We start from the raw sequence: 27,079 nt of genomic DNA, 5'->3' as shown, positions 1-27,079 counted from the left end.
TTTTTGTAAAAGCAATCCTAATGGGAGTGAGGTAGTATCTCGTTTATAGTTTCTTTTTGCATTTCTCTAATGACTGCTGATGTTGAACAACTTTTTATGTGCTTGTTGGCCGTGTGAATATCTTCTTTGAAGAAGCTTCTGTTTGAGTCCTATGAATGGCAGTGATTTTTAAAGTTGTGTTCACTGATGCTCCTCTGGTGCTTATGACAATTTTTGCACATAGTAGATGTTCAGTAATACTTGCTGAATGAGCCTATGAATAAACGACTGGACAGCCTTGCACTCAAAACCATACAATGAACACACTTTAAAAACATTTAAGACTGAGCCTGAAGTATGATAGGCAGGAATGGGGAGGGAAGGGCATTTTCAGCTGAAGGAGCTACACATGCAAAGTATCAGAGTCGCAGGAGGGTTTGGCCTGGTGGTGGTGGTGAGACATTGGGTGATGCCAGGGGAGGAGGGATCAGGAGGAGAGTCTAGCAGGGACAGACCAAGCCTATGCAAATTCTGGCTCCCTGTTTTAAATAAGTTATGGTAAATAGAACTAGGAGTGAGAAGAGCAATGGCAAGTAGAAAAGAAGATGTTTTGAGTCTGTGTTGCTTAGGTTATAAAATGAGTCTTCTGTATTGGGAGATGTAGGCCTACGAGAATAAGCCTGAATTTGACCCACTTCCTGCTCTTCCTCTTGTTAAGGGTGCATAGCGATAGCCAACCAGGGTTCTTCTTGTGTTCTACTCATTGGCTCTACAGAGCTCACCTTTCCTTAGGCCAGTTATACAAATAAACACATTAGTCTCAAGTACAAAGACTCTTAAAGTGTCATTTTATTTATGTATTTATTTTTCAGTAGGAGGTAGGGGCTGTTTTTATTTTGTAAAGTCCTGGCAGTGGCCTACAAGGTCCTGGAGATGTGGCTCCTGGTTTCCTCCCTGACTCACCTCCAGCTCTTCTCTTTCTATCTGCCCTACCCTCATCACACTGTCCACCTGCCAGTTCTTAACACACCAGGTACACATGCACGTGCACGAATTAGAGTTTGCACAGACAGTTCCCTCTGTTTCTCCAGGTACCTGCAAGGCTGATATGTCTGTACTCATGTATTACTTTTTGAATGAGACCTTCCCTGACTATCCTATTTTAAATTCCAGTTTGTCCTCCCCTCCTCACACACACACTATCAATCCACCTTTAGCTGCGCAAGTTTTTTCCATAGTGCTTATTTTCTAGCATACTACATAATTTACTTATTTACTATGTCTGGTGCTTGTCTGGCCCTACTGGAATGTATTTTTCACAATATCTTTTTTGTCTATTTTGTTCACTGATATATTCCCAAAGGCTTACAAAAGTTTTCACACTGGGCACAGTGGCTCATGCCTGTAATCCTAGCACTTTGGGAGAGCAAAGTGAGTGGATCACTTGAGGTCAGGAATTTGAGACCAGCCTGGCCAATATGGTGAAACCCCATCTGTACTAAAAATACAAATTAGCCGGGCCTGGTGGCACGCACCTGTAGTCCCAGCTAATCGGGAGGCTAAGGCAGGAGAATTGCTTGAATCCAGGAGGCGGAGGTTGCAGTGAGCCGAGATGATGCCACTGCACTCCAGCCTGAGTGATAGAGCAAGACTCTGTCTCAGAAAAAAAAGAATTTTCACATAGTAGGCACTCAGTAAATGTTTGTTGAATAAACTAATTCTCCTTCATTTGCTTTCTCATTTGCTTTTTCTTAGAAAACTCAAAGGAGCCCAGGCGCGGTGGCTCACACCTGTAATCCCAACACTTTGGGAGGCCAAGGCGGGTGGATCACCTGAGGTCGGAAGTTGGAGACCAGCCTGACCAACATGGTGAAATCCCGTCTCTACTAAAAATACCAAACATTAGCCGGGTGGCAGGTGCCTGTAATCGCAGCTACTCGAGAGGCTGAAGCAGGAGAATTGCTTGAACCCAGGAGGTGGAGGTTGCAATGAGCTGAGATCCCGCCATTGCACTCCAGCCTGGGCAACAAGAGCGAAACTCTGTCTCAATAAATAAGTAGAGATATATATATATATATATATATATATATATATATATATAAATAAATAAATAAATAAAAATAAAGGAAAACTCAAAGGATATTATCTCTGAATTTAAAACCTGCAACAGTTTATATCATTGAAAATAAGAATGGGGACGAGACAAGGGAAAAAAGAAAGGTATAAGAAAAATAGGATATGGAGTAGTAGAGAGACAATAATTCAGAGTTATTAACCTGGAACTATGCGCACGTATTGAATCTCAAGAGTCCCTGAAACAAGCCTAGTGTCATGGCCTTGTCTGAATAAACGTTAGGATGCCTTCCTATGGTAGACTTTACTTCCCAGGCAAGCAAACAGGGAAGGAGAATGGACATCAGCCTGTTCATGTTGGTAAGGAGTTAAAAGGTATCTTTTTCAAAGAATATCAGTCCTAGATAATTTGTGGAATTAGTTGGGTCCTGTTCAGGTGGGACACCTTCTTCAAATATGTTTTTTTTTTTATTTTTTTGAAACAGAGTTTCACTCTCATTGCTCAGGCTGGAGTGCAATGGCGTGATTTTGGCTCTCTGCAACCTCCACCTCCCAGGTTCAAGTGATTCTCCTGTCCCAGCCTCCCGAGTAGTTGGGATTACAGGCCCCCGCCACCATGCCTGGCTAACTTTTTGTATTTTTGGTAGAGTCGGGGTTTCACCATGTTGGCCAGGCTGATCACAAACTCCAGACCTCAGGTGATCCCAAAGTGCTGGGATTACAGGTGTGAGCCACTGCACCTGGCCTCAAATATCATATTTAAAGTGCTGCTTCATTACTCACCAACAATGAGCTGTTTTGTGAGGTGTTACAAGCTTGTCGTACTCCAGGGGCTATATGGTCTCAGGAGAGAGTTATGCAATGATAAACTGAATCTAATTAGGTACTTCCAGTGTATCAGGCTTAATGTCGTTCTCTTCCCATTCAGATAATTCTATCCAGACCATGATCACTTTTGACCAAGGAGGAAGGTGGAAGCACCTGAGGAAGCCTGAAAACAGTGAATGTGATGCTACAGCAAAAAACAAGAATGAGGTTTGTTTACTCTAATGTGTGCAGAGCACAGCAGCCTTTCCGTTTTGCTCTGATCCATGCCAGGCTTTTGGATGATGAAGTTTCATACTTGATTAGGGTCCTCAGAATAAGATGGAAAGTTTGAGATGAGAGTAATGAAATTAACTTAGAATTTGGGAAGTAAGAACTGAGGAAAGGTCAAAATACTATGGATTATTTGTCTTTTAAAGAACAAAACTGAGGGCTAACAATTTGTGGTTCGCTAAACTGCTGAATTAAAACAACGGCCAGAGGGGCTGGTAATTAGTTAGGGCTCAACATGGCAGCTGGGAGACTTTAGAGATTCTGCAAGAAGCCACAGCTCCGCCACTCATAAGCAGTGCACAGTCTTGCTCGTTGGAAACAAGAGGAAGAGGATCTGGCCTTCTTTTCCCTCTCCCTAGGCTCCCATGGCCAGTGGGTGGTGACCTGCTTAGTGCATAGGGACGCAAGGCAGGCCTCCTTGCAGAGAGATTGGGAACCGGAACTACACACGTGTCACTCCAGGAGATCCAAAGCCAGGAGTGACAGGCAGGCAAGGAAAAAGGGGAAAAAAAATAAGTTTTTATCTGACTCTCACAGAATGAGAGCTTGGGGGACAGCTGGAGTTTCCTTCAGAAATTCAAGTACCAGTAGTTCCCAAACCCTCCTTAGTATCCCTATCACTGACATACACTTTGCTTTTCTAGGTGGGGTTTTCTGTTTTAAGAGCCTTAAATGGTGAGAGAAAGTGTGCCTGCCTACACCACCTCAACACACTCTCCTCCTTTATACTCGCAAGCACTGTTGCATCTACCCGACCTTCTGACCCCTGTTTCCCATCTGTCTGCCTTGGCCCTGCCCAGCCACTGCCCTCCTCACCTTAAGCCTGGGCAGGTTCAGTGGCCTGTGTGTTTGCCTTGCTGCCTGCAGGCTCCCGATGCCTCTCCCTGCCCAGCGCTCATTGTGGCTCTCTTGGCCTATGAATGGCCTCTGTCCCTGACCTGGTGAGTGAAGGTTCTCTCCTGGTGGGCCCTCTGCCGCCTTTTCATTGTCATTGCTCACCTTATCCCTGACACACCCTTGTAACCCCCTGCCATTCCCTGAACACCCACACTATTCCTGGGGGAAGTTGGGCCTGTCTCCCCCAACCCCAGTTGACTAGGATTAGTGGAAATCCTAACCACCCTCGGTGACCATCCGGTTAGAACTAATCATTCCTCTTCATTTCATTAATAATTTGCTTGAACCTCTTCTTTTTTAAAACATAGTAAAATATACATAATATAATATTTATTATCATTTTAACCATTTTGAACCTTTTTTAGAGCACTAACTTTCTTTCGGCTGCATACCTCAACTAGTTTCTGACAATACACTTCTTTTTTCCCCAGCTTTCTGGAGGCATAATTGACAAATAAAAATTGTATATATATTTACAATGTACACTGTGATGTTTTGATATATGTATACATTGTGAAATGATTACCACGGTCAAGCTAACTAACATATGCATCACCTCAGAATTATCTTTTGTGTGTGTGGTGAGAACACTTAGGATCTATTCTCTTAGCAAACTTCAAGTAACGATACAGTATTCTAGACTATAGTCACCATGTATATTTTCCCTCTAAAGCTTATTCATCCTGAATAACTGAAACTGTGTACCCTTTGGCCTTCATCACCCCATACCCCAAGCCCCCGAAAGCCACCATTCCACTCCCTGCTTCTGTGAGCTTGACATTTTTACATTCCACTTACAAGTGAGATCATGCAGTATTTGTCTGTCTGTGCTGGGCTTATTTTACTTAATGTAATGCCTCCCAGGTTCACCATGTTTTCAACAGATGACAGGATTTCCTTCTTTTTTAAGGCCGAATAATATTCCATTTTCTTTATCCATTTATCCATCAGTGGACACTTAGGTTGATTCTGTATCTTGGCTATTGTGAATAATACTGCAGTGGACATGGGAGCGCAGGTATCTTTTGGACATACTGATTTTGTTTCTCTTGAATAGAAATGGGATTGCTGGTAATTCTGTCCTTCATTTTTTTTTTTTTTTTTTTTTTTTTTGCTTAAGATAGAGTCTTGTCCTGTCACTGAGGCTGGAGTGCAATGGCATGATCTTGGCTCACTTTAGCCTCCGCCTCCCGGGTTCAGGTGATTGTCCTACCTCAGCGTCCCGAGTGACAGATTACAGACGTGTGCCACCATGCCCAGCTAATTTTTTGTATCTTTAGTAGAGATGGGGTTTCACCATGTTGGCCAGGCTGGTCTCGAACTCCTGACCTCGTGATCCACCTGCCTCCGCCTCCCAAAGTACTGGGATTACAGGCTTGAACCACCATGCCCGGCCCTGCTGTTATTCATTTTCTAGGAAAATTTCTTACTGTATTGCATAGTGGCTGTACCAGTTTACATTCCCACCAACAATGTACAGGGTTCCCTTTTTTCCATGTCCTTGCCAATACTTACCTTTTATCTCTTTGATAATAGCCATTCTAACTTGGGGGAGATAATATCTCATTGTGGTTTTTATTTGTATTTCCCTTACCATTAGTGATGTTGGGCATTTTTTCATATACCTGTTAGCCATTTAAATGTCTTCTTTTGATAAATGGCTATACGGGTCCTTTGCCCATTTTTTACTTGGATTATTTGTTTTCTTGCTACTGATTTGTTTGGATATTAACCCCTTATAAGATGTATGGTTTGCAAATATTTTCTTCCATTCCGTGTATTGTCTCTCTTCTGTCTTTTGGTGGTTTCCTTTGCTCTGCAGAAGCTTTTTAGTTTGATGCAGTCTCATTTGTCTGTTTTTGTTTTTTGTTGCCTGTGCTTTTAGGGTCATATCCAAAAAGCCATTGCCCAGATGACTGTCAAGCTTTTTTCCCTATATATCCTTCTAGTAGTTTTACAGTTTCAAGTCTTACATTTATGTCTCTAATCCATTTTGAGTTGATTTTTGTACATGACATGAAATAAGGATTGAGGCCAGGTGTGGTAGCTCACGCCTGTAATCCCAACACTTTGGGAGTCCAGGACAGGTGGATCATGAGGTCAAGAGATCGAGACCATCCTGGCCAACATGATGAAATCCCGTTTCTACTAAAAATACAAAAATTAGCTGGGTGTGGTGGTGTGCGCCTGTAGCCCCAGCTACTGGGGAGACTGAGGCAGGAGACTTGCTGGAACCTGGGAGGCGGAGGTTGCAGTGAGCCGAGACTGCACCACTGCACTCCAGCCTGGTGACAGAGCAAGACTCCATCTCAAAAAAAAAAAAAAAGAAAAGAGTTGAAAGTCATTCTTCTGCATATAGATATTCAGTTTTCCCAGCACCATTTATTTAAGAGACTGACTTTTTCACATTTCTTCTGCATATAGATATTCAGTTTTCCCAGCACCATTTATTTAAGAGGCTGACTTTTTCACATTGTATGTTCTTGACACCTTTGTCAAAGATAAGTCAACAATAAATGCATAGATTTATTTCTGTGCTCTCTATTCTGTTCCATTGGTCTATATGTGTTTTTAATGCCAGTACCATGCTGTTTTGATTACTATAGCTCTATAGTATATTTTGAAATTAGGTAGCATGATACCCCCAGCTTTGTTCTTTTTGCTCGCAATTACTTTGGTTATTCAGGGTCTTTTGTGGTTCCATATAAATTTTAGAATTTTTTCTATTTCTGTGAAAAATACCATTGGAATTTTTTTTTAAGAGGCAGAGTCTTACTCTGTCACCCTGGTTGGGGTCCAGTGGAATAATCATAGCTCACTGCAGCCTCGAATTCCTGAGCTCACACAATCCTTCCGCCTCCCAAGTAGCTAGGACTACAGGTGTGTACCCCCACACCTGTCTAACTTTGGTACTTTCTGGTAGAGATGGGGTTTCACCATGTTGCCCAAGCTAGTCTCAAACGCCTGGCCTCAAGTGATCCTACCACCTCAGCCTCTCAGCTGGGATTACAGATGTGAGCCACCACAACTGGTGGTTTTGTTCTTGATGTACCTTAAGTACCTAAAACAGTGCCTGAAATATAGCAGGTACTCAGTAAACATCTGATGAATTAATTAATATGTATTTGGATTGTTCTGTGTTGTCACAGAAAGAGGGTTATTTATAACCATATAATAGTAAAAAAAGACAGTCAAAATAATAGGCATTATGTTTAATCTGTAGATCACTTTGGGTAGTATGGACATTTTAACAATATTAATTATTCCAATCCAGGAACATAGGATATTTTTCCTTTTTTTTTTTTTTTTTTGGTCAAATTTCTTTTCTTTTTTTTTTTTTTTTTGTGAGGGAGTCTCACGCTGTCGCCCAGGCTGGAGTGCAGTGGCCGGATCTCAGCTCACTGCAAGCTCCACCTCCCGGGTTTGCGCCATTCTCCTGCCTCAGCCTCCCGAGTAGCTGGGACTACAGGCGCCCACCACCACGCCCAGCTAGTTTTTTTGTATTTTTTAGTAGAGACAGGGTTTCACTGTGTTAGCCAGGATGGTCTCGATCTCCTGATCTCGTGATCCTCCCGTCTCGGCCTCCCAAAGTGCTGGGATTACAGGCTTGAGCCACCGCGCCCGGCCCAAATTTCTTTCATCAATGTTTTGTAGTTTTTTAGTCTTTCACCTCCTTGGTTAAATTTGTCCCTAAGTTTCTTTTTTTTTTTTTTTTTTTTTAAGTTTTTTTCTTGTGCTACTATAGATGGAATTTTCTTGATTTCTTTTTTGGATAGTTTGTTGTTAGTGTATATTGTATTTTTATATGTTGATTTTATATTCTGTAACTTTTTTGAATTTGTTTATTTTAACAGATTTTTGGTAGAGTCTTTAAAGATTAAGGATTTATACATATAAGCTCATGTCACCTGGAGACAGACAATTTTACCTCTTTCTGGTTTGGATGCTTTTTATTTTTATTTCTTTTTCTTGCCTAATTACTCTGGCTAGGACTTCCATTACTATAATGAACAGAAGTGGTGAGAATGGGCATCTTTGTCTTATTCCTGATCTTGGAGGAAAAGGTTTAGCTTTTGAATGTTTCAGTATGATGTTAGCTGTGGGCTTGTCACATATAGCCTTTATTATGTTGAGGTATATCCCTTTTATACCTAATTTATTGAGAGCTTTTATCATGAAAGAGTGTTGAAATTTGTTAAGTGCTTTTTCTGGATCTATCAAGATGATATGATTTCTGTCCTTCATTCTGTTAATGTGGCATACCCCATTTATTGATTTGCATATGTTGAACCATCCTTGCATTCCATGGATACATCCTACTTGATCATGGTATATAATCTGTTTAACATGCTGTTGAATTCAGTTTGTTAGTATTTTGTTGAGGATTTTTGCATCTATGTTCATCAGAGATATTGATCTGTAATTTTGTTTTCTTCTAGCGTCCTTGTCTGGTTTTGGTAGCAGGGTAATACCACCCTTATAAAATGAGTTTGGAAGTGTTCCATTCTCTTCAATTTTTGGAATAGTTTGAGAAGGATCAGTCTTAATTTTTCTTTGAAGAATGTTTGCTAGAATTCACCATTGAATCCATCAGGTCCTAAACTTTTCTTGTTGGGAGGTTTTTGATTACTGATTGAGCCTCCTTACTCTTATTAGTATGTTCAGATAGTCTATTTCTTCTTCATGATACAGTCTTGGTAAGCTGTATGTGTCTAGAAATTCATCCATTTTTTCTAGATTATCCAATTTGTTGAAGTATAATTGTTCATAGTAGTGTCTTAGGATCCTTTGTTTTTTCTGTAGTATTAGTTGTAATGTCTCCTGTTACATTTCTGATTTTAGTTGAGTCTTCTTTTTTTTTTATTCTAATTAAAAGTTTGCCACTTTTTTATCTTGTCAAAAAAAAAAGACAAATCTAAGTTTCATTGATCTTTCATATTTTTTTCTAACTTCTATTTCACTTATTTCTGCTCTGTTATTATTTCCTCCCTTCTGCTAACTTTGGGCTTAGTTTGTTCTTTTTCTGTTTCCTTGAAGTATAAAGTTAAGATTTTTGAGATTTTTCTTTTTTCTTAATGTGGACATGTATCACCAAAAACTTTCTTCTTAGAACTGCTTCTGCTGCATCCCTTAAGTTTTGGTATGTTGTGTTTCCCTTTTCATTTGTCTCAAGATATTTTTTGATTTCCCTTTTATTTGACTCGTTGGTTGTTCAAGAATATGTTGTTCAATTTCCACATTCATGTGAATTTTCCAATTTTCCTCCTTTTACTGATTTCTAGTTTCATTATGTCATAGTTGAAAAGATACTTGAGGCCGGGCATGGTGGCTCACGCCTATAATCCCAGCACTTTGGGAGGCCAAGGTGGGTGGATCACAAGGTCAGGAGTTCAAGACCAGCCTGACCAACTTGGTCTCTACTGAAAATACAAAAAAATTAGCCAGGCATGGCAGTGAGTGCCTGTAATCCCAGCTACTCAGGAATCTAAGGCAGAGCATTGCTTGAACCCAGGAGTCAGAGCTTGCAGCGAGCTGAGATCACACCACTGCACTCCAGCCTGGGTGACAGAGTGAGACACCGTCTCAAAAAAAAAAAAAAGAAAAGATACTTGAGGTGATTTCAGTCTTATATGTGTTAAGGTTTGTTTTGTGGCCTATCTTGGAGAATATTCTCTGTGCACTTGAAAAGAATGTGTATTCTGCTGCTGTTGGATTAAGTGTTCTGTATATGTCTGTTAGGTCCATTTGTATGGTGGTGTTCAAGTTTGCTCTTTCCTTACTGGTTTTCTGTCTGGATGATCCATCATTGAAAGTACAGTATTGAAGTCCCTTACTATTATTGTATTGTTGTCTACCTCTTCCTTCAGTTTTGTTAATGTTTGCTTTGTACATTTAGGTGCTCTAATGTTGAGTGCATTTATATTTACCAATGTTATAAGCTCTTGATGAATTGACACCTTTATCATTGTGTGGTAACTTTCTTTATCCCTTGTGATAGTTTTTTACTTAATGTCTATTTTGTCTGATATAAATATAGCCACCCCTGGCTGGGCACAGTGGCTCACGCCTGTAATCCCAGCACTTTGGGAGACCAAGGTGGGCAGATCACAAGGTCAGGAGATCGATACCATCCTCGCTAACATGGTGAAACCCCATCTCTACTAAAAATACAAAAAATTAGCCGGGCCTGGTGGTGGGCACCTGTAGTCCCAGCTACTCGGGAGGCTGAGGCAGGAGAATGACGTGAACCCAGGAGGCGGAGCTTGCAGTGAGCCGAGATCGCGCCACTGTACTCCACCCTGGGCAACAAAGTGAGACTCGGTCTCAAAAAAAATAATAATAAATAAATATAGCCGCCCCTGCTCTCTTTTGGCTACCATTTGTGTGGAATATCTTTTTTTGATCTCTACTTTCAGCCTATGTGTCCCCTTACACACATAGTCCTTTACAGATGGCTTCAGCAGGGGAATCTCTTACCAGGTAGCTCATCCAGAGATTCTTGCAGGGCAACTGACAGGTTCTGCAGGTAGGTGGGCCTGGTGCCTTGGGCTTTGGGAGTAGCTTGGAGGCTGGGTCCTCTGCAGCAGGCCTGGCAGTGGAATCCACTAGAGTGGACCTTGTAAGTGGGTCTTCAGGTGAAACACCTGGAGCCTGGTAAGTGGATCTGCAGGAGCCTACCTGGTGCAGGCTACCCTTAGCCTTCAGGGGCTGGCCTGATGCTGGGTCTGTGAGAGTGGGCGTGGAGCCTAAGACACCAGTTTCTTAAAGACAAGACTGGATCTTATTTCCAACTACCATCACATCTTGTACAGTGTCTGAAGTATATCAGGTGCTTATCAAGTTTATTTGTGTGGAGTCCGCCTTTAAACATTGGTCAGAGGCTTTGATGTAATGCAAAAATAAAATATACTGAGGCAGGTTACCCATGAGGAAATAATTGTATATTTGCTTCCAGATATTGTAGTACATTTCAGAATCAAGAGTATGCCACTGAGCTACAACTCAACAACAAACAAATAGCTTGAATAAAAAATAGGCAAAGAACTTAAATAGACATTTCTCCAAAACAATATAGAAGTGACTAACAAGCATATAAAAAGAGGCTCAACATCACTAATCATTAGGAAAATGCAAGTCAAAACCCCAATGAGATATCTCCTCACACAGATTAGGGTGTACTATTTTAAAAAGTGTTGGCAAGGATATGGAGAAATTGGAGCCCTGGTGCACTTTTGGTAAAAATGTAAAATGGTGCAGCTGCTACAGAAAACAGCATAGTAGTTCCTAAAAAAAATTAAAAATAGGATTATCATATCCAGCAATTCCACTTCTGGGGTATACATCCAAAAGAATTGAAAGCAGGTTCTCAAAAAGATATTTGTACAACCATGTACATAGCAACATTATTCATGATAGCCAAAAGGTGGAAGCAACTTGTGTCTATTGACAGATACATGAGTAAATAGAGTGTGGGGTGTGTGTGGATACACATACACACACACACAAATAATATTTAGCCTTTAAAAGGGAGGAAATTCTGACATACGCTATTAATACAACATGGATGAGCCTTGAGGACATTATGTCAAGTGAAATAAGTCAGACATAAAATGAAAAATATTATATGATTCTACTTATATGAGCTTCCTAGAGTAGCCAAATTCATAGAAAACACAAAGTAAAATGGTAGTTTCTGGGAGCTGGGAGGAGGAAGAAGTAGGGAACTGTTGCTTATTTGGTGACTGAATTTTATAAGATGAAAAGGTTTAGAGATGTAATTGTACAACAGTGTGAATATACTTAACACTACTGAACTATACACCTAAATAGTAAATAAAAGGTTAAGATGGTACATTTACCTAGGTCTGGGTTAACTTAAAGCTTTATTGGAAGGGCTCCGTGAAATGATTAAAGAAATTGTATCTTTGGTTCTAATCTAAGCTTTTGTTTCTTTTCACAGTGCAGCCTTCATATTCATGCTTCCTACAGCATCTCCCAGAAACTGAATGTTCCAATGGCCCCACTCTCAGAGCCGAATGCCGTAGGCATTGTCATTGCTCATGGTAAGAAACCTCCCACTCACCGCCTCCAACTGGAACAGTGGCTGAGCACACTGAAACTCAGCCGCAGGCTTTGAACGCTCTGAGAAAAAACACTGTGGATGCTTTTACATTCCTTCGGTAGAATTTCTTACATTACAACAACACTTTGGGTTTTTCATCAACCTTTATCAGAGAGAGCAACACAACTTCTCCCAAGTTTTTGGTGGTTTTCTTTCCTACTAAAAGAGACTTGATGGGAAATAATCAGAATAAATTCATTCAAAATTATTCTCTCTTGAGTAAATGCTCTCTGTTTCATTGCCTATTTGTGCTGATGAGATGGCGAATTATGTTGCAGGTAGCGTGGGGGATGCCATCTCAGTGATGGTTCCAGATGTGTACATCTCAGATGATGGGGGTTACTCCTGGACAAAGATGCTGGAAGGACCCCACTATTACACCATCCTGGATTCTGGAGGCATCATTGTGGCCATTGAGCACAGCAGCCGTCCTATCAATGTGATTAAGTATGCATGAACTCATCTCACACACATTGTCTGCATAGAGGGCACCTGGGGGGATGGTCTTCAGTTTATTAGGGGGATGTTACAGACTATAATTCAAATTTTTGCATTTGACAGAACTATAGATAAGATTCTAGAAAGGATTGCTTTTAAAATGGCGTTGTTTTTTCGTCTCACTGCCTCTAGCTAAGATATTTGTCACTTCTTAAAAACATTCTTTCTGGGTTGGGCGCAGTGGCTCATGCCTTTAATCCCAGCACTTTGGGAGGCCAAAGCAGGAGGATCACTTGAGCCCAGGAGTTCAAGACCAGCCTGGGCAACATAGGGAGACCCTGTCTCTAATATTATTTCAATTAAAAAAATATATATATATACATATATATTCTTTCTGTCTACAAAATTATTATGGAAGTGTTCAAGCACTCTAGATTGAAAATGACTTCTTAAGTATAAGTTCTGAGCCGGGTATGGTGGCACACACCTGTAATCCCAGCACTTTGAGAGGCCAAGGTGGGTGGATCACTTGAGCCAGGAGTTCAAGAGTAGCCTGGGCAATGTGACAAACCGCTGTCTCCATAAAAAAAAGAAAAATTAGCTGGACGTGGTGGTGCATGCCTTTGGTTCCAGCTACTTGGGAGGCCGAGGTGGGAGGATCAACTGAGGAGGTCGAGGCCACAGTGAGCCGAGATGATACCACTGCACTCCAGCCTGGGTGACAGAGTGAGATCCTGTCTCAAAGAAAAAAAGAAGTATAAGTTCTTATAAAATAATTTGATTGTTATTTATTTATTTATTCATTGAGATGGAGTTTCGCTGTTCTCACCCAAGCTGGAGTGCAGTGGTGCAATCTTGGCTCACTGCAACCTCCCGCCGCCCAGGTTCAAGTGATTCTTGTGTCTCAGTCACCTGAGCAGCTGAGATTACAGGCATGCACCACCACACCCAGCTAAATTTTGTGAGTTTTTTTTTTTTTTTTTGGTAGAGACGGGGTTTTGTCATGTTGGTCAGGCTATTCTTGAACTCCTGACCTCAGGTGATTCACCTGCCTCAGCTTCCCAAAATGCTGGGATTACAGGCGTGCACCACCACAGCCAGCCTTAAATTTATTAATTTAAAAGCCACTTCTTACCCGGGTCACTCTCCTGTCTTTCCTTTGAAATAATTTCTGCAAAGATATTTACTTTCATACTCTCTCTGAACAAATCTCTTTTGCTTATCCTGTTAACCACAGACATTAAAAGTAAAAATAGTTGGCCGGGTGCGGTGGCTCACGCCGATGATCTTGGGAGGCCAAGGCGGGAAGATTACCTGAGGTCAAGAGTTCGAGACCAGCCTGCGCAACATGGGAAACTCCATTTCTACTAAAAATACAAAAATTAGCTGGGTGTGGTGGCACGTGCCTGTAATCCCAGCTACTCGGCAGGCTAAGGCATGAGAATCTCTTGAACCCACGAGGCAAAGGTTGCAGTGAGCCGAGATCATGCCACTGCACTCCAGCCTGGTGACAGAGTGACACTCCATCTCAGAAAAAAAAAAAAAAAAGATTAAAATAGTTGTCAGCCAATAAGCCATCACCTAAATGTGTAAGGGGTTTTGTCTGGTTTGGGGTCAAAAAGCCAGAGTGGTTTTCTGAATTCCCAGTATACGTGGATCCTCTGTCATGATCTTTCTCTAATCGTGGTTTCAGGTTCTCCACAGACGAAGGTCAGTGCTGGCAAACGTACACATTCACCAGGGACCCCATCTATTTCACTGGCCTAGCTTCAGAACCTGGAGCGAGGTCCATGAATATCAGCATTTGGGGCTTCACAGAATCTTTCCTGACCAGCCAGTGGGTCTCCTACACCATTGATTTTAAAGATATCCTTGAAAGGAACTGTGAGTGTCTCCTTTGACCTTTTCTACCAGCAACTTGTAAGCCCATTTTCCTAAATAATCAATATGGTTTGATTTCTGTTAGCTGGAATCAGCAGATGCATATGCACATGAAAGAGGATTGACAGATGTTCTGTGCGGGTGATTAAGTAATGGAATGGCATCAGAAAAACAGCCTCCTCCTTGGTGCTAGCACTGTCCAGGAGAAATATGAGGGCCACATATGTCATTTAAATTATTCTGTCAGTTACATTATAAAAGTAAAAAGAAAGGTGATATTAATAAAATAAACTTAATATATCCAAAATATTATTTCAACATTAAGCAATATTAAAGGCCCAGAAAATAGCTTCAGAAAAAGATTCATAATGTTCATTACACAGTGTTCCCGAAGTGTCACAAGCAAACCCTGATCTCAGTGCCAAACAAAGGTGCTGGCATTATACTAAGAAATAAGGGGAATGGCCGGGCACAGTGGCTCATGCCTGTAATCCTAGCACTTTGGGAGGCCAAGATGGGCAGATCACAAGGTCAGGAGTTCGAGACCAGACTGGCCAACAGGGCGAAACCCCGTCTCTACTAAAAATACAAAAATTAGCCAGGTGAGGTGGCGGGTGCCTGTAATCCCAGCTAGTCGGGAGGCTGGGGCAGGAGAATCGTTTGAACCCAGGAGGAAGAGGTTGTAGTGAGCCAAGATTATGCCATTGCACTCCAGCCTGGGTGACAAGAGCAAGACTCCATCTCAAAAAAAAAAAGAAGAAGGGGGATAAAGGAAAACACTGGAAAAAGGATGACCTGTAGTTAAGTGTTAGTATGATACAATAAAAGACTTAACGTTTCCAGACACTTTAGTTGAATTTGGTTCTTTGAGACTGTCATGAGCTCATTTCCTCAGTGTGTTGATTTAGTGACTCCTGAGGGAGCAGACCCTTGGTTTGGACCTTACTTTTCCATAAGACGTTCAAATAGATTTAATGCCTGAGGGTCGCTGTCATTTAAATCCATTCAGTAGTCTGTACAGAAGCTGGCTTGGGAGTTCTCCCCTCAGCAGGCAGTTTTCCAGTTACCCCTAAAGTTTAATGTCATTAAAAGATTTGTTAAGCACCTGCTCTTTAGCAGGCTCTATGCTGGTCTTCATTTCCCAAAGGATAAAACCTAATCCACTGTCTTTAGGTCACAACCTTTGAGTCATTTTTCCAGTAGATGATATGACATACTAAGCCAGAAACTAGGTTTATCAGCAATCTGCATTTGAGAGCCGGTCAACTGGAGCTAGAAGTCTAGGAAGAGGATGTTTTCCCTTCTGCCTTAAGCCAATGAACACATGGTGAAATTGAACCTGTGCTCTTGGCTAATTAGTATCTTGTCCTAAACAAAGAGCTCCCTGGCCCTGAGTGGAAAATATCTGGTTGCTTACCTCTGACAGCTCCTTGACTGAGGGCGTAGGTGTGCAAGACACACAGACAGCAGCCTCTTAGTTTGGAAGGAACTTGAGAGATTTTCTATCCAGCTCCCACTTCAAAACAAGTAGGGTTTTTCCTAATCCTCAGATGGATGTTGAGATGGAAAGAATACTCTTTTGGCATGAGGAAATGCAATTGCTAGTAGGCTCTAGACTAGTGTAGCTTTCTGTTTGCAATTCCAAAATGAAGGAATAGGTTGAGTCAGACATTCCCACTTTCCCTCTCCTTGTTCTTCCTATAGCCTGGCAGCTGCCTCCCGTGGGTGGGTTCTGTGCTGTGCACTTTCCTGAACAGTCTGTCTCTCATTTAGGTGAAGAGAAGGACTATACCATATGGCTGGCACACTCCACAGACCCTGAAGATTATGAAGATGGCTGCATTTTGGGCTATAAAGAACAGTTTCTGCGGCTACGCAAGTCATCCGTGTGTCAGAATGGTCGAGACTATGTTGTGACCAAGCAGCCCTCCATCTGCCTCTGTTCCCTGGAGGACTTTCTCTGGTATCGGCATTCCTCAGATTTCTCTATCTCCCCTTCCCTGTTGGAGGAGGTGAAAGACAGTTTTCTTATAGGCTAACAAATATTGAAATCCAGCCGGGCACCATGGCTCACACCTGTAATCCCAGCACTTTGGGAGGTCGAGGCAGGTGGATCACTTCAGGCCAGGAATTCGAGACCAGCCTGGCCAACATGGTGAAACTCTGTCTCTACAAAAAAAAAAAAAAAAAATTAGCTGGGTGTGGTGGCACGTGCCTGTAATCCCAGCTGCTCAGGTGGCTGAGACACAAGAATCACTTGAACTTGGGAAGCAGAGGTTGCAGTGAGCCGAGATTGCGCCATTGCACTCCAGCCGGGGCGACAGAGCGAGACTCTTGTCCCAAAAAAAATTGAAACTCTTTTCTCCAAGAGTGGAGAACTGCTGCTTCTTATCAAGGAAACTGAGGCACAGAGAAAGGAAACCAAAATTGTTAATAATTAGATAATATAATCATATTAGACAGTTAATGGGCAGAACCAGCAACGAACCCCAGAAATCCTGAGTTGACAGTGGTGGGAAGGAGAGAAGTGATATAAGAAAGAAGAGAAGCCAGGCGCGGTGGCTCACGCTTGTAATCCCAGCACTGTGGGAGGCCGCAGCAGGCGGATCATGAGGTCAAGAGATCGAGACCATCCTGGCTAACATGGTGAAACCCTGTCTCTACTAAAAAATACAAAAAACTAGCCGGGCGTGGTGGGGGGCTCCTGTAGTCCCAGCTGCTTGGGAGCCTGAGGCAGGAGAATGGCATGAACCCGGGAGGCAGAGCTTGCAGTGAGCCGAGATCACGCCACTGCACTCCAGCCTAGGGGACAGAGTGAGACTCTGTCTCAAAAAAAAAGAAGAGAATAAAACAAAAATCTGTAGGAAATAAAGACAAAAACACCAAAAGAAGTGGTAGAGGAGCAAAGAGGAAATTGGACTTTAGAAAATAGCCTGAGGCCCGGCACGGTGGCTCATGCCTGTAATCCCAGCACTTTGGGAGGCCAAGGATGGTGGATTGCTTAAACTCAGGAGTTTGAGACCAGCTTGGGCAATATGACAAGACCCCGTCTCAAACGAAAACAAAGAGTAAGAAAACTCCCTGACAGCATGAGCTTGGCAGGCGGACACTAGGCTTTGGATCCTCTGCAAGAATCAAGGCAGAGAGATGGTGGTTGGTCCTGAGACTAGAGGTGACATCAGTATAGTCATGGTCCCATTAAGGTTTAGAGGCCATCAAAGTGGACTCCCTAGAGTTCAGGACCATCCAGACTTAAGGATTAGTTACTTGGCTGGCATCGGGTTAGTTGATTATATAAGGGCATGAGTCCCTGGATAGCTTAAATGAGGTAATTTTGGGGCAAATAAGAGGAACTGCTTCACATCACAGATGATGATCTTATGAAACTTGTTACCTGTAAAAGATACTGACACAAGATAAAAGTAGATCCTAAAGGATTTGCACAAAGAAGGGAGGCAGATAGCAGCCATGGCCCTGCATGTCATGTTCTCTCAAATCGCAGGTGACTGTAGAATATAGTTCTGACCAAAATGCAGATCTGACCCAGTGTGGTTCCTCCTGCATGGCTCACACCTGTGTGTGGTATGATCAAGGGTCCTCCCTTCTCTGTTTCCGTAAGGATCACCTTTGGTGTTCCTGTAGGGTTGGAGGTCATTGATGAACCTGTAACACTCTAAAGGGTTCTCTCCTATCCTTGACTCCACATATGCCAGGCTCTTCACCTGTGCTTCTGCTCTTCTCCAGCAATGCCGTGGTTCTTCAGACCTCCATGCCACTGCACATGATGCTTCCTCTGCCTGAAAAGTCTGTCCACAGTCCCTGTTTCACCCCCAAGTCTGGCGACTTCCCACTTAGCCTTTCATACTTAGCTCAGGTATCACCACTAGATGGGCTTTCCCCAGAGTTCCCCTATTACAGCACTTACTGTGTTTTAACTACTATTTACAGGTTTACTTCCACCATTAAGCCCCAAATTCCTTGGAAGCATATTCTATTCGATAATAATATAGTAATCATGATAGCAGCTAACATTTATTGAGCACTAACTCTATACTAGGCACTGTCCTAAGCAATTTACATTTAACCTCACAACAGAGAGGATATGACTGTCATGCCCGTGGGAAGTGGCAGAGCTGGGATGTGAAACTGGCATCCCAACTCCAGAGCCCACATGTTTGGGAAGTGGGTCCTTTATGAGTGAGAAGGGTACTCACAAAAATCCAGAAATTTCTGATTGAATACCTAAAACTCTTACCCGAATTTCCTCCTGTTATTTGAAGGGTGATATCTTCAGCATATTTTGTTCTCCATACTCTCTCTCCTAAATACTTACCAGAAAAACCTTGAAATACAAGCAGCATCTATATATTCCCCAAATACGCATTGAATACCAGCTGTGTGCAGGCAATGAAAAGCGATAATGGAAAATTTGTTGCAAAACAGAAGGTGGCAAGTGCCATGGGGATTTAGAAAAGGAAGAGAATATTTCATGTAGAGCTGAAAGGAAGTGGGTCAAAGAAGGCCTTGTTGAGGAGGTGGTATGAGAGCTGAGCATTGACAAACGGTAGGATTTGTCCATGAGCATCTGGGAAGAAGCAGGTCTTCAATGCCAGTGGACTACTGCAAGCAGAGACACCGACAGCATGATCAAGGAAGGGTGTTCTGGAAGATAGGCCATTGAGGAAGTCATAGTAGTCATGATAAAGAAGTAAGTAGGGTCCAGAAGGAGGATCCTCAGGCTAAATTTTCTACTGAGGGGAGGAGGGTAATGTCATGGACAAATATGGAAATGATAAGGAGAGTCTGTCACAAAGGAGAAAACATGATGTATTTTGAACGTCTTATTTCTTTGAGGTTTTGTCAGCATATTTAGGTGGTAATATCCAGCATGTATTCGAAATACAGGATTAGAACTAAAGAGAGGTAAAACCTGGAAGTTTTAGTTGCAACCAAAAATAGTTGTGATCACTAAGGGAGAGCAGGTAGAGAAAAAGTAAGAGAATGCATTATACCTCCCCCCGCCCCCGGCAGAAGACTACATTTATGGGTTAGGAAGAAAGAAGAGCAGGCAGTGGCAGGGGCAGCAGAGGACAGAGAAACAGATGAGTGCAGCTTTGCCAGTGCCAAGGTGGGCAGGGGCACAACAGTGTGTTCGATGCTGCAGAATGGGTGGTCTGGGGGAATGAGACCAGAGAGGGCTCCACTGAATTTGATGATTACTGAGCTTTGGGGACATTGCAAACACTTACTTTCTTTTTTCTTTTTTTTCTTTTTTTCTTTTTTTTTTTTTTTGAGATGGAGTCTCGTGCTGTCGCCCAGGCTGGAGTGCAGTGGCGTGTTCTCGGCTCACCGCAACCTCCTCCTCCCAGGTTCAAGCAATTCTCCTGCCTCAGCCTCCCAAGTAACTGAGATTACAGGCGCACACCACTGCACCCAGCTAATTTTTTGTATTTCTAGTAGAGACGGGGTTTCACCATGTTGGCCAGGCTGGTCTTGAACTCCTGACTTCAGGTAATCTGCCTGCCTCGGCCTCCTAAGTGCTAGGATTATAGGCATGAGCCACCATACCTGGACCAGACACTTATTTTCAAAGTTGCAGAAGGGGTCGAAGCCAAAATGCATGGAAGAAAAAATAAATGAGTAAAATAGGACAAGTAAAGAAATACTCTTTCAAGAAATGTGGGTAGTAAGGGAGAGGTGGGTTAAGGAAGTAATTTCTAAGGTCAAGACATGCAGGCTAAGGAGACGCTGCCAGCTGAGTGGGAGAGATTGATTGTTCTCCTCATACTCAGGGAAGCAAGGCCCCAGGGCAGGTCGGAGAAGGGGAACCAAGGATGCTCATGGAGTCAGCCCTGGAGATTGTCAGCAGACGTTGTTTCTTTGGGGAAAGCAGGAAAAGGAGAGCAGTGGGTGGCACTCTGGAGAGACAGGGTGGAATGGAGGACAGAAAAAGGTGTTCACATGGAAGGCAAAGACTATCTAAGAAGCTAAAGGAACAGAAGTGGGGAAGACAGAAAAATTTGCCGTGTACCACAAGGGCAACATAATAATGACATTTGGAGGTAAAGAAAAGAATTACTGGCTGGGCACAGTGACTCATGCCTGTAATTGCAATACTTCGGGAGGCTGAGGCAGGTGGATCTCTTGAGCTCAGGAGTTTGAGATCAGGCTGGGCAATATGGCAAAACCCTGACTCTACAGAAAATACAAAAATTAGCCAGGCACAGTGGTTCACACCTGTAATGCCAGCACTTTGGGAGGCCGAGGTGGACCGATCACTTGAGCCCAGTAGTTCAAAACAAGCCTGAGCAATGCATCAAGACCTCATCTTCACAAAAAATTAGATGAGCATGGTGGTGTATGCATGTGGTTCCAGCTACTTGGGAGGCTGAAGCGGAAAGATCACTTGAACCCAGGTGGTTGAAGCTACCGTGTTCATGCCGCTGTACTCCAACCTGGGTAACAGAGCAAGACCATGTCTCAAAAAAAAAGAGCGGGGGGGAAGAAAAGAAAAGAATTGCCAAGTATCCCTGAGTTGAGAGCTGCTGCTGATGCTGAGGTTTCTTTGTGAGTCCCACCCTTCTGCAGACTGCATTAGTCCCCTCCCTGCGCCTGAGCAGCCTGCAGTGCACAGCCTCGGGGCCCTTGCTAGTCCTACCCCACCAGGCCTGACCCATAAGCTGCTTTTCCTCAATAAAGCCCTCTCTGGCCGGGCACAGTGGCTCAGGCCTGTAATCCCAGCTCTTTGGGAGGCCAAGGCGGGCGTATCACAAGGTCAGGAGTTTGAGACCAGCCTAACCAACATGGTGAAACCCTATCTCTACTAAAAATTAAAAAATTAGCCAGGCATGGTGGCACACACCTGTAATCCCAGCTACTCAGAAGGCTGAGGCAGGAGAGTCACTTGAACCCCAGAGGCAGAGGTTGCAGTGAGCGAAGAACACACCACTACACTCCAGCCTAGGCAAGAGAGCAAGACTCCATCTCAAAAAAAAAAAAAAGCCTTCTCCATATCTGTTTTCCTAAATCGACCTCCTTCAGAGGTGTCACAGGCCTTCCTGAGCTACTTTCTAACAACCCAAGACTGGAATGTTAACCATCCACTGCCCCACATAACCCTTCATTGGTAGTCACTTACTGTCTTCCAGCTGCTTTGAAAGGTACTTTATTTGCTGACTCTTGCAGTGATTTTGGCTACTACCGTCCAGAAAATGACTCCAAGTGTGTGGAGCAGCCAGAACTGAAGGGCCATGACCTGGAGTTTTGTCTGTACGGAAGGGAAGAACACCTAACAACAAATGGGTGAGGTGGCCTTTTCTCCCTTGTCATGATGGATGAGGTGTTCTTGTTCAGAGTGAAAGCTGCTTCTCTCCACACTGAGATCCAAGCCCTACTTTAGAGCACTATTTTTGGAGTGGTTGGGGAGGGGCAGGATGTGAAGGCCTCCCTCGAGGGTCAACTACAGGAGGTGAGCCATGGGTGCTTGGTGTCAGAGGACTCAACCCCACCAACACCACGAGGCAGAGGGCAGGAGAACAAGCTCGGCCAGATCCTGCACCCCTGCCTCCCACCCACCGCCCCCAGGAAGGGAGGAGAGGCGAGGGACCCCCAGGCAGAACGATAGAAGCGTCGCATCCACCATGAATGTCCATCTCTCGCCTGCCACAGTTTAGGCAAGGCCAGGCAGAGCTCTGTCTGATAGGACTTTCTTTGGTGATGGAAGTGTTCTGTAATTTGCTGTGCCCAATATGATAGTCACTAGCCACACGTAGCTGTGGACACTAGTGTAACGGAGGAACTGAAATTTTCATTGTAATCAATTTTAATTTAAGTAGCCACCATATTGGACAGTGCTGCTCTAGAGGGGCCTCATTACCTCCCTCCCCTGATAATTCCCCTCTCCCATTTTGGACCACTTGTTAATGACCTTTTTCCAGGTCACATTTCTTTGGCACAGTCTCTTAGGTAGAAAGAACAGGCATGTTTCTGACAGCAGGGGACTGAGATGCTTAGTTTGCTTAAGAGGCCTGAAACTACACAAAATACCCCCAAAACATCCCTGTGGACATCCCCCCAGACCTGAAAGATGACGTAAGGATGGGAAGCTTTTTGGCAGCTTTTCAAATCTTGTTTCCAAGAAATAGGCAGGGACCCAGGAATACATCCTTATCTTCTGTTACCAAATAATCTTCTCTGCCTGGTAGGTACCGGAAAATTCCAGGGGACAAATGCCAGGGTGGGGTGAATCCAGTTAGAGAAGTAAAAGATTTGAAAAAGAAATGCACAAGCAACTTTTTGAGTCCGGAAAAACAGGTATGTTAAAATAGGTCTAGTTTTCAGGTACAAATGGGATTTTGTGTTCTGCCAAGAAATATCAAAGTTAAAACATCAAGAGTTTTGTTACTGATACAAAGTGGTCAAACTACTTCTGTCAGGCTTCCCTTTGCACAGGAAGCTGTTAGCATGAAGGATGGGTCACGTAACCCAGTGATAAGCTCACCCTACTGAAAGCTCCTTTTTTATTGAGGATGGGGGGATGATATTCTGTAAAGCTGTAAAATTCTTAAAATCATACAGTTGTGGAAATTTCTGAGGCTGAGAGTCATTTAGGAAAATTCAAAAAGGTTGTCTATGGGCCGGGTACAGTGGTTCACACCTGTAATCCTAGCACTTTGGAAGTCCAAGGCAGGTGGATCACTAAAGTCAGGAGTTCAAGACCAGCCTGTCAAACATGGTGAAACCCTGTCTCTACTAAAAATACAAAAATTAAAATTACAAAAATTAGCTGGGGGTGGTGGTGTGCACCTGTAGTCCCAGTTACTCCGGAGGCTGAGGCAGGAGAATCGTGTGAACCTGGGAGGTGGAGGTTGCAGTGAGCCGAGATCGTGCCACTACACTCCAGCCTGGGCAACAGAGCAAGACTCTGTAACAAAAAAAGAAAAGGTTGTCTGTGAAGGGCCATGACCTGGAGTTGTGCATGTGTGGAAGAGAAGAGCACTGGGCAATAGGTAGGGTGGATCTTTGCCCAAGTCATGTTAAGTATGTTCAAAGTGAAAATTTGAGCTATGGTAATGAGCAGGTTTTGATTTAGAAGCAAGTTATCTGTTGGGCGTGGTGGCTCACAGCTGTATAGTCCCAGCACTTTGGGAGGCTGAGTTGGGCAGATCAGTTGAGGCTAGAAGTTTGAGACCAGCCTGGACAACATGGAGAAACTCTCATCTTTACAAAAAACAAAAAAAAAACAAAAATTAGCCAGATGTGGTGGTGCATGCCTGTAGTCCCAGCTACTCAGGAGGCTGAGGCGAGAGAATCGCCTGAGCCTGGGAGGTCAAGGCTTCAGTGAGCCGTGATTATACCGCTGCACTCCAGCCTGGGTGACAGAGTGAGATCCTGTCTCAATTTAAAAAAAAAAAAAAAAAAAGGTCATGAGGCTGCGTCCAAATCTGTAGCACTGAACTACCTGTAGAAGTGGAGATGTGTAAAGAGGAAACCTCTTGATAATGAAGCACTAGACCAACAGCATGACTTCAGATGCTAAACAGCAGGCCTGTTTCCCAATTCGTAATAGGGGAGGTCAAGCTGGACCACCTGCAGTTCCTCCTCTCTGTTGTTCTAAGGGATGAAGGACTGACAAGGGGTGGGATTAAGGACATGATGGGAGAGGAGTGTGTGGGTGCGTGTATTGGTAAGGGGGCGAGTTCCTCCCTCTGTGCACCCTTGTCCTGGGCTCCTGGTGACTTTCCTCAGTGTTTGTGTGTGTGATTGCACAGGACTCCCGCCCACAGGGACACAGCTTGTCCCAGAATCCAGCTCCGCCTCCTCTGGGATACATTGAAAACACACACTCCCTATTTCCCACCCAGAAGCAGGTAGGTCACACGCAAACAATGATATAATAAGGCTTATTTGTAACAAGATATCAAAATTAAGTAAAAAAATAAATCTTAGTGTCATATAATGGCCTGCCTGGTTCTTCTGACACAGCTTCTTCCCAGATAATGACTCTGTTCTCTAGGCATTCGGCCCACTGTTATAGTAGTCTCCCTTTCCTGCTCCACCCTTAAGCCCCAAGACTTGTGAACAGTGGTGCTGTGGAGCAGTCATACTTGATCTAGGCAGTTGCCAAGGCTTCCAGGGTAACTTTGACATTTAAGGCACTGAATTTGAAGGTTCAAGGCAGTTGGAGCTAAGATGACCCTCTGCCAGCTATAATATTCTCCTGGTAACATTGAGATGGTTCATCTTGGGGAGCTGGAAAAGAGCCATCCTTAAGCACATCAGGACTGCAGATCATTCACAAAGAGATGAGGGGAATGAGTGGCTGCTTTGACCTCAGTCCTAGGATATGCGTGCCTAAAACTTTTGTGTTTGTGTTTTAATTTCTCAAGAATTCCAAGTCAAATTCTGTTCCAATTATCCTGGCCATCGTGGGATTGATGCTGGTCACAGTCATAGCAGGAGTGCTCATTGTGAAGAAATATGTCTGTGGGGGAAGGTAAGGAACACAGAAGTCAATCCAAGGTACTGAGTTCAAGCCAGAAGGCTAGTCTAGGGCATGTGACTGAGTCTGCTCTTGGCAAAAACTAGGTACTTGCAGTACTGTTCCTGAAAAATCAGGCCCAAATCTTCTCATGTCTTACATTTTTCCTGTGTCAACCATGGACTGTGTTTTCTGTGTCTGATGTGTTCCTGAGTGTATAAAACTGAGAAAGTCCACAGTCCTGTAAGAAACGCACCCCTGTGTGCCACCCGAGTGTTAAGGAGGTTTCTGTTCACAGGTTCCTGGTGCATCGATACTCTGTGCTGCAGCAGCATGCAGAGGCCAATGGCATGGATGGTGTGGATGCTTTGGACACAGCCTCCCACACTAATAAAAGTGGTTATCATGACGACTCAGATGAGGTGAGGCTATTTCTTCTTGAATGGTAGTACCCCCCCCCCCCCCCCCGCAAAAAAAAAATACAAGAAAAAAAAATTTGTCTTCTGTTCGTGATCAAGATATGCCAGGGCCAAGGCAACTTAATGACTATAATATTTGGCAAGCCCAAAAACTAGGTGATTGCTTTTGAAATAGGAGTGTTGTGGTCTGTTGGTAATATGGTGCATGTCTTTTTCAGGACCTCTTGGAATAGCTCTTCAGAGGAGCTGGACCCAGCATGAATGGTGGAACCACAGTACCTCTTACACTCCCTGTGGCTCCAACTTCGGGAAATAAATTTCCCATTGCGAGGGACCCAGCTCTGTTTCTGCTGCTTCCATCAAAGCCAAAAGGACCTACATTAAAGAAATGCAGGGTGGGGGTGGGGAACCCTGAGCACTTTTTTACAATTGGCTCTGAGAAGAAGGGGGACATTTTAAATTCTTTAACTTCTTATTTCTTGTCCTGTCTCTTTGCAAAGTATGGGCTTTTGTTTTTGTTTTTTAAGGGAAATGAAATGGAATTCGAAGGGACCTTTTCACTAACCTCACTTCTGTGTGTTCTGCATGGCGCCTGCCCCAGGGCATCTGCCAACTCCAGCATCAGCTCTCACAGTGTACTTGGTACCATCCCTGGGCTCTGCTGGCGAGACGAAGCAGCTGTAGAGATGAAAACAGGCTGCAGAGGCTGGCACAGCCTGGCCGGCTTTTCTCCATCTGGGGACAGTCCTACTCCAAGAACACTGCACACCAGCTCCTCACACAGATCCCACTTCCTTTTTTTGTGTTTTTCAGAGACCACAGACCACAGTGATTTTTTTTCCCCTGTTTAATTAGGCAATACCCTTGTTAATTGCCCTTTGACAACTAAGTTAAACATGTGCTTCCCACACAGTAAATCAGGAAAACTTACAGAGCAATATTTTTAACTTGGGGCAGGAAGAAGGGAGCAGCAGAGAATTGACTAGATTTAGCACCTATTAAAAGAGAAACTCTTGCTTCTTCTGAGATCTTTCAAGCTGTGCTTTGTGTGTGTGCCAGTGGACTTACTCAAGGACAGGGTACAGACTTAGCTGGAAGTCTGCCCAGGCTGAATGATCTCTTCCCTAGAGTTGATTGTCGGGTACACAGTGTGGCCCCCCCGAAGACGGAACCTCACAGTCTTCCATGTTCCCTTTTTAACTGTCATGTGGCTCATTGCTGAATCATGTCAATGGCTGCCTGTCTGCTGCTTCTTAGGTTGCTGTTGTACATGGAACCAGGACTAGAGATTTTTTCAGATGTATAGACTTAAAAAATTAGAATTTCATTACAAGCTCTCCTTCTCACCACTTTTTTCTGGCCTCACCAAGTAATTTGTTGATACGAAAATTTTGGAGGAACCAGTTGAAAACACACTTCCAGTCTAGATGATGCTTTGTGTGATACATTAATTTCTTATTTTGAATTGAAAAAAGTTTTCCATTTGATACTTCTCTAAATTAAATAAATTATAGAATGTTGTTGGGTGAATTTTGGGGTGCCCATATAGTAATGGAAAGCTGCAATAATTCGTTTTAATACAGCTTGAATATTTGCTATATAGGAATATAGTATGGAAAGTTTTTGGTCTTACTGTAGCTACTGTGCGGGTCACAGTTTCTCCCAGCGATTATGATTGGGACATTCTTTGGT

General features: G+C 43.4%; 1 protein-coding gene across 6 annotated transcripts in view; it reads left to right on the top strand.

Annotated features, from left to right (window-relative positions):
* The window catches only part of SORT1 (sortilin 1), an 87,605-nt gene extending 60,698 nt beyond the window's left edge, over positions 1-26,907 (top strand). For 4 of the 6 annotated variants that reach the window (XM_021921818.1, XM_021921814.1, XM_031651593.1 and 1 more), the window contains 11 exons: positions 2,981-3,087; positions 12,008-12,110; positions 12,448-12,616; positions 14,301-14,491; positions 16,262-16,451; positions 21,674-21,790; positions 22,693-22,801; positions 24,259-24,357; positions 24,877-24,983; positions 25,267-25,390; positions 25,606-26,907. In XM_021921818.1, the coding sequence (XP_021777510.1) occupies positions 2,981-3,087; positions 12,008-12,110; positions 12,448-12,616; positions 14,301-14,491; positions 16,262-16,451; positions 21,674-21,790; positions 22,693-22,801; positions 24,259-24,357; positions 24,877-24,983; positions 25,267-25,390; positions 25,606-25,620 (1,331 nt within the window). In that variant the 3' untranslated portion in view covers positions 25,621-26,907. The remainder of the gene's footprint in view (positions 1-2,980; positions 3,088-12,007; positions 12,111-12,447; positions 12,617-14,300; positions 14,492-16,261; positions 16,452-21,673; positions 21,791-22,692; positions 22,802-24,258; positions 24,358-24,876; positions 24,984-25,266; positions 25,391-25,605) is intronic. The other 2 variants (XM_021921828.1, XM_021921826.1) reach the window with 1 other exon arrangement.
* Positions 26,908-27,079: the final 172 nt, after the last annotated feature.

The sequence above is a fragment of the Papio anubis genome, chromosome 1 (genome assembly GCF_008728515.1).
Source record: "Papio anubis isolate 15944 chromosome 1, Panubis1.0, whole genome shotgun sequence".
Lineage (NCBI taxonomy): Eukaryota > Metazoa > Chordata > Mammalia > Primates > Cercopithecidae > Papio > Papio anubis.
This window is presented reverse-complemented; position numbering and strand designations above follow the sequence as displayed.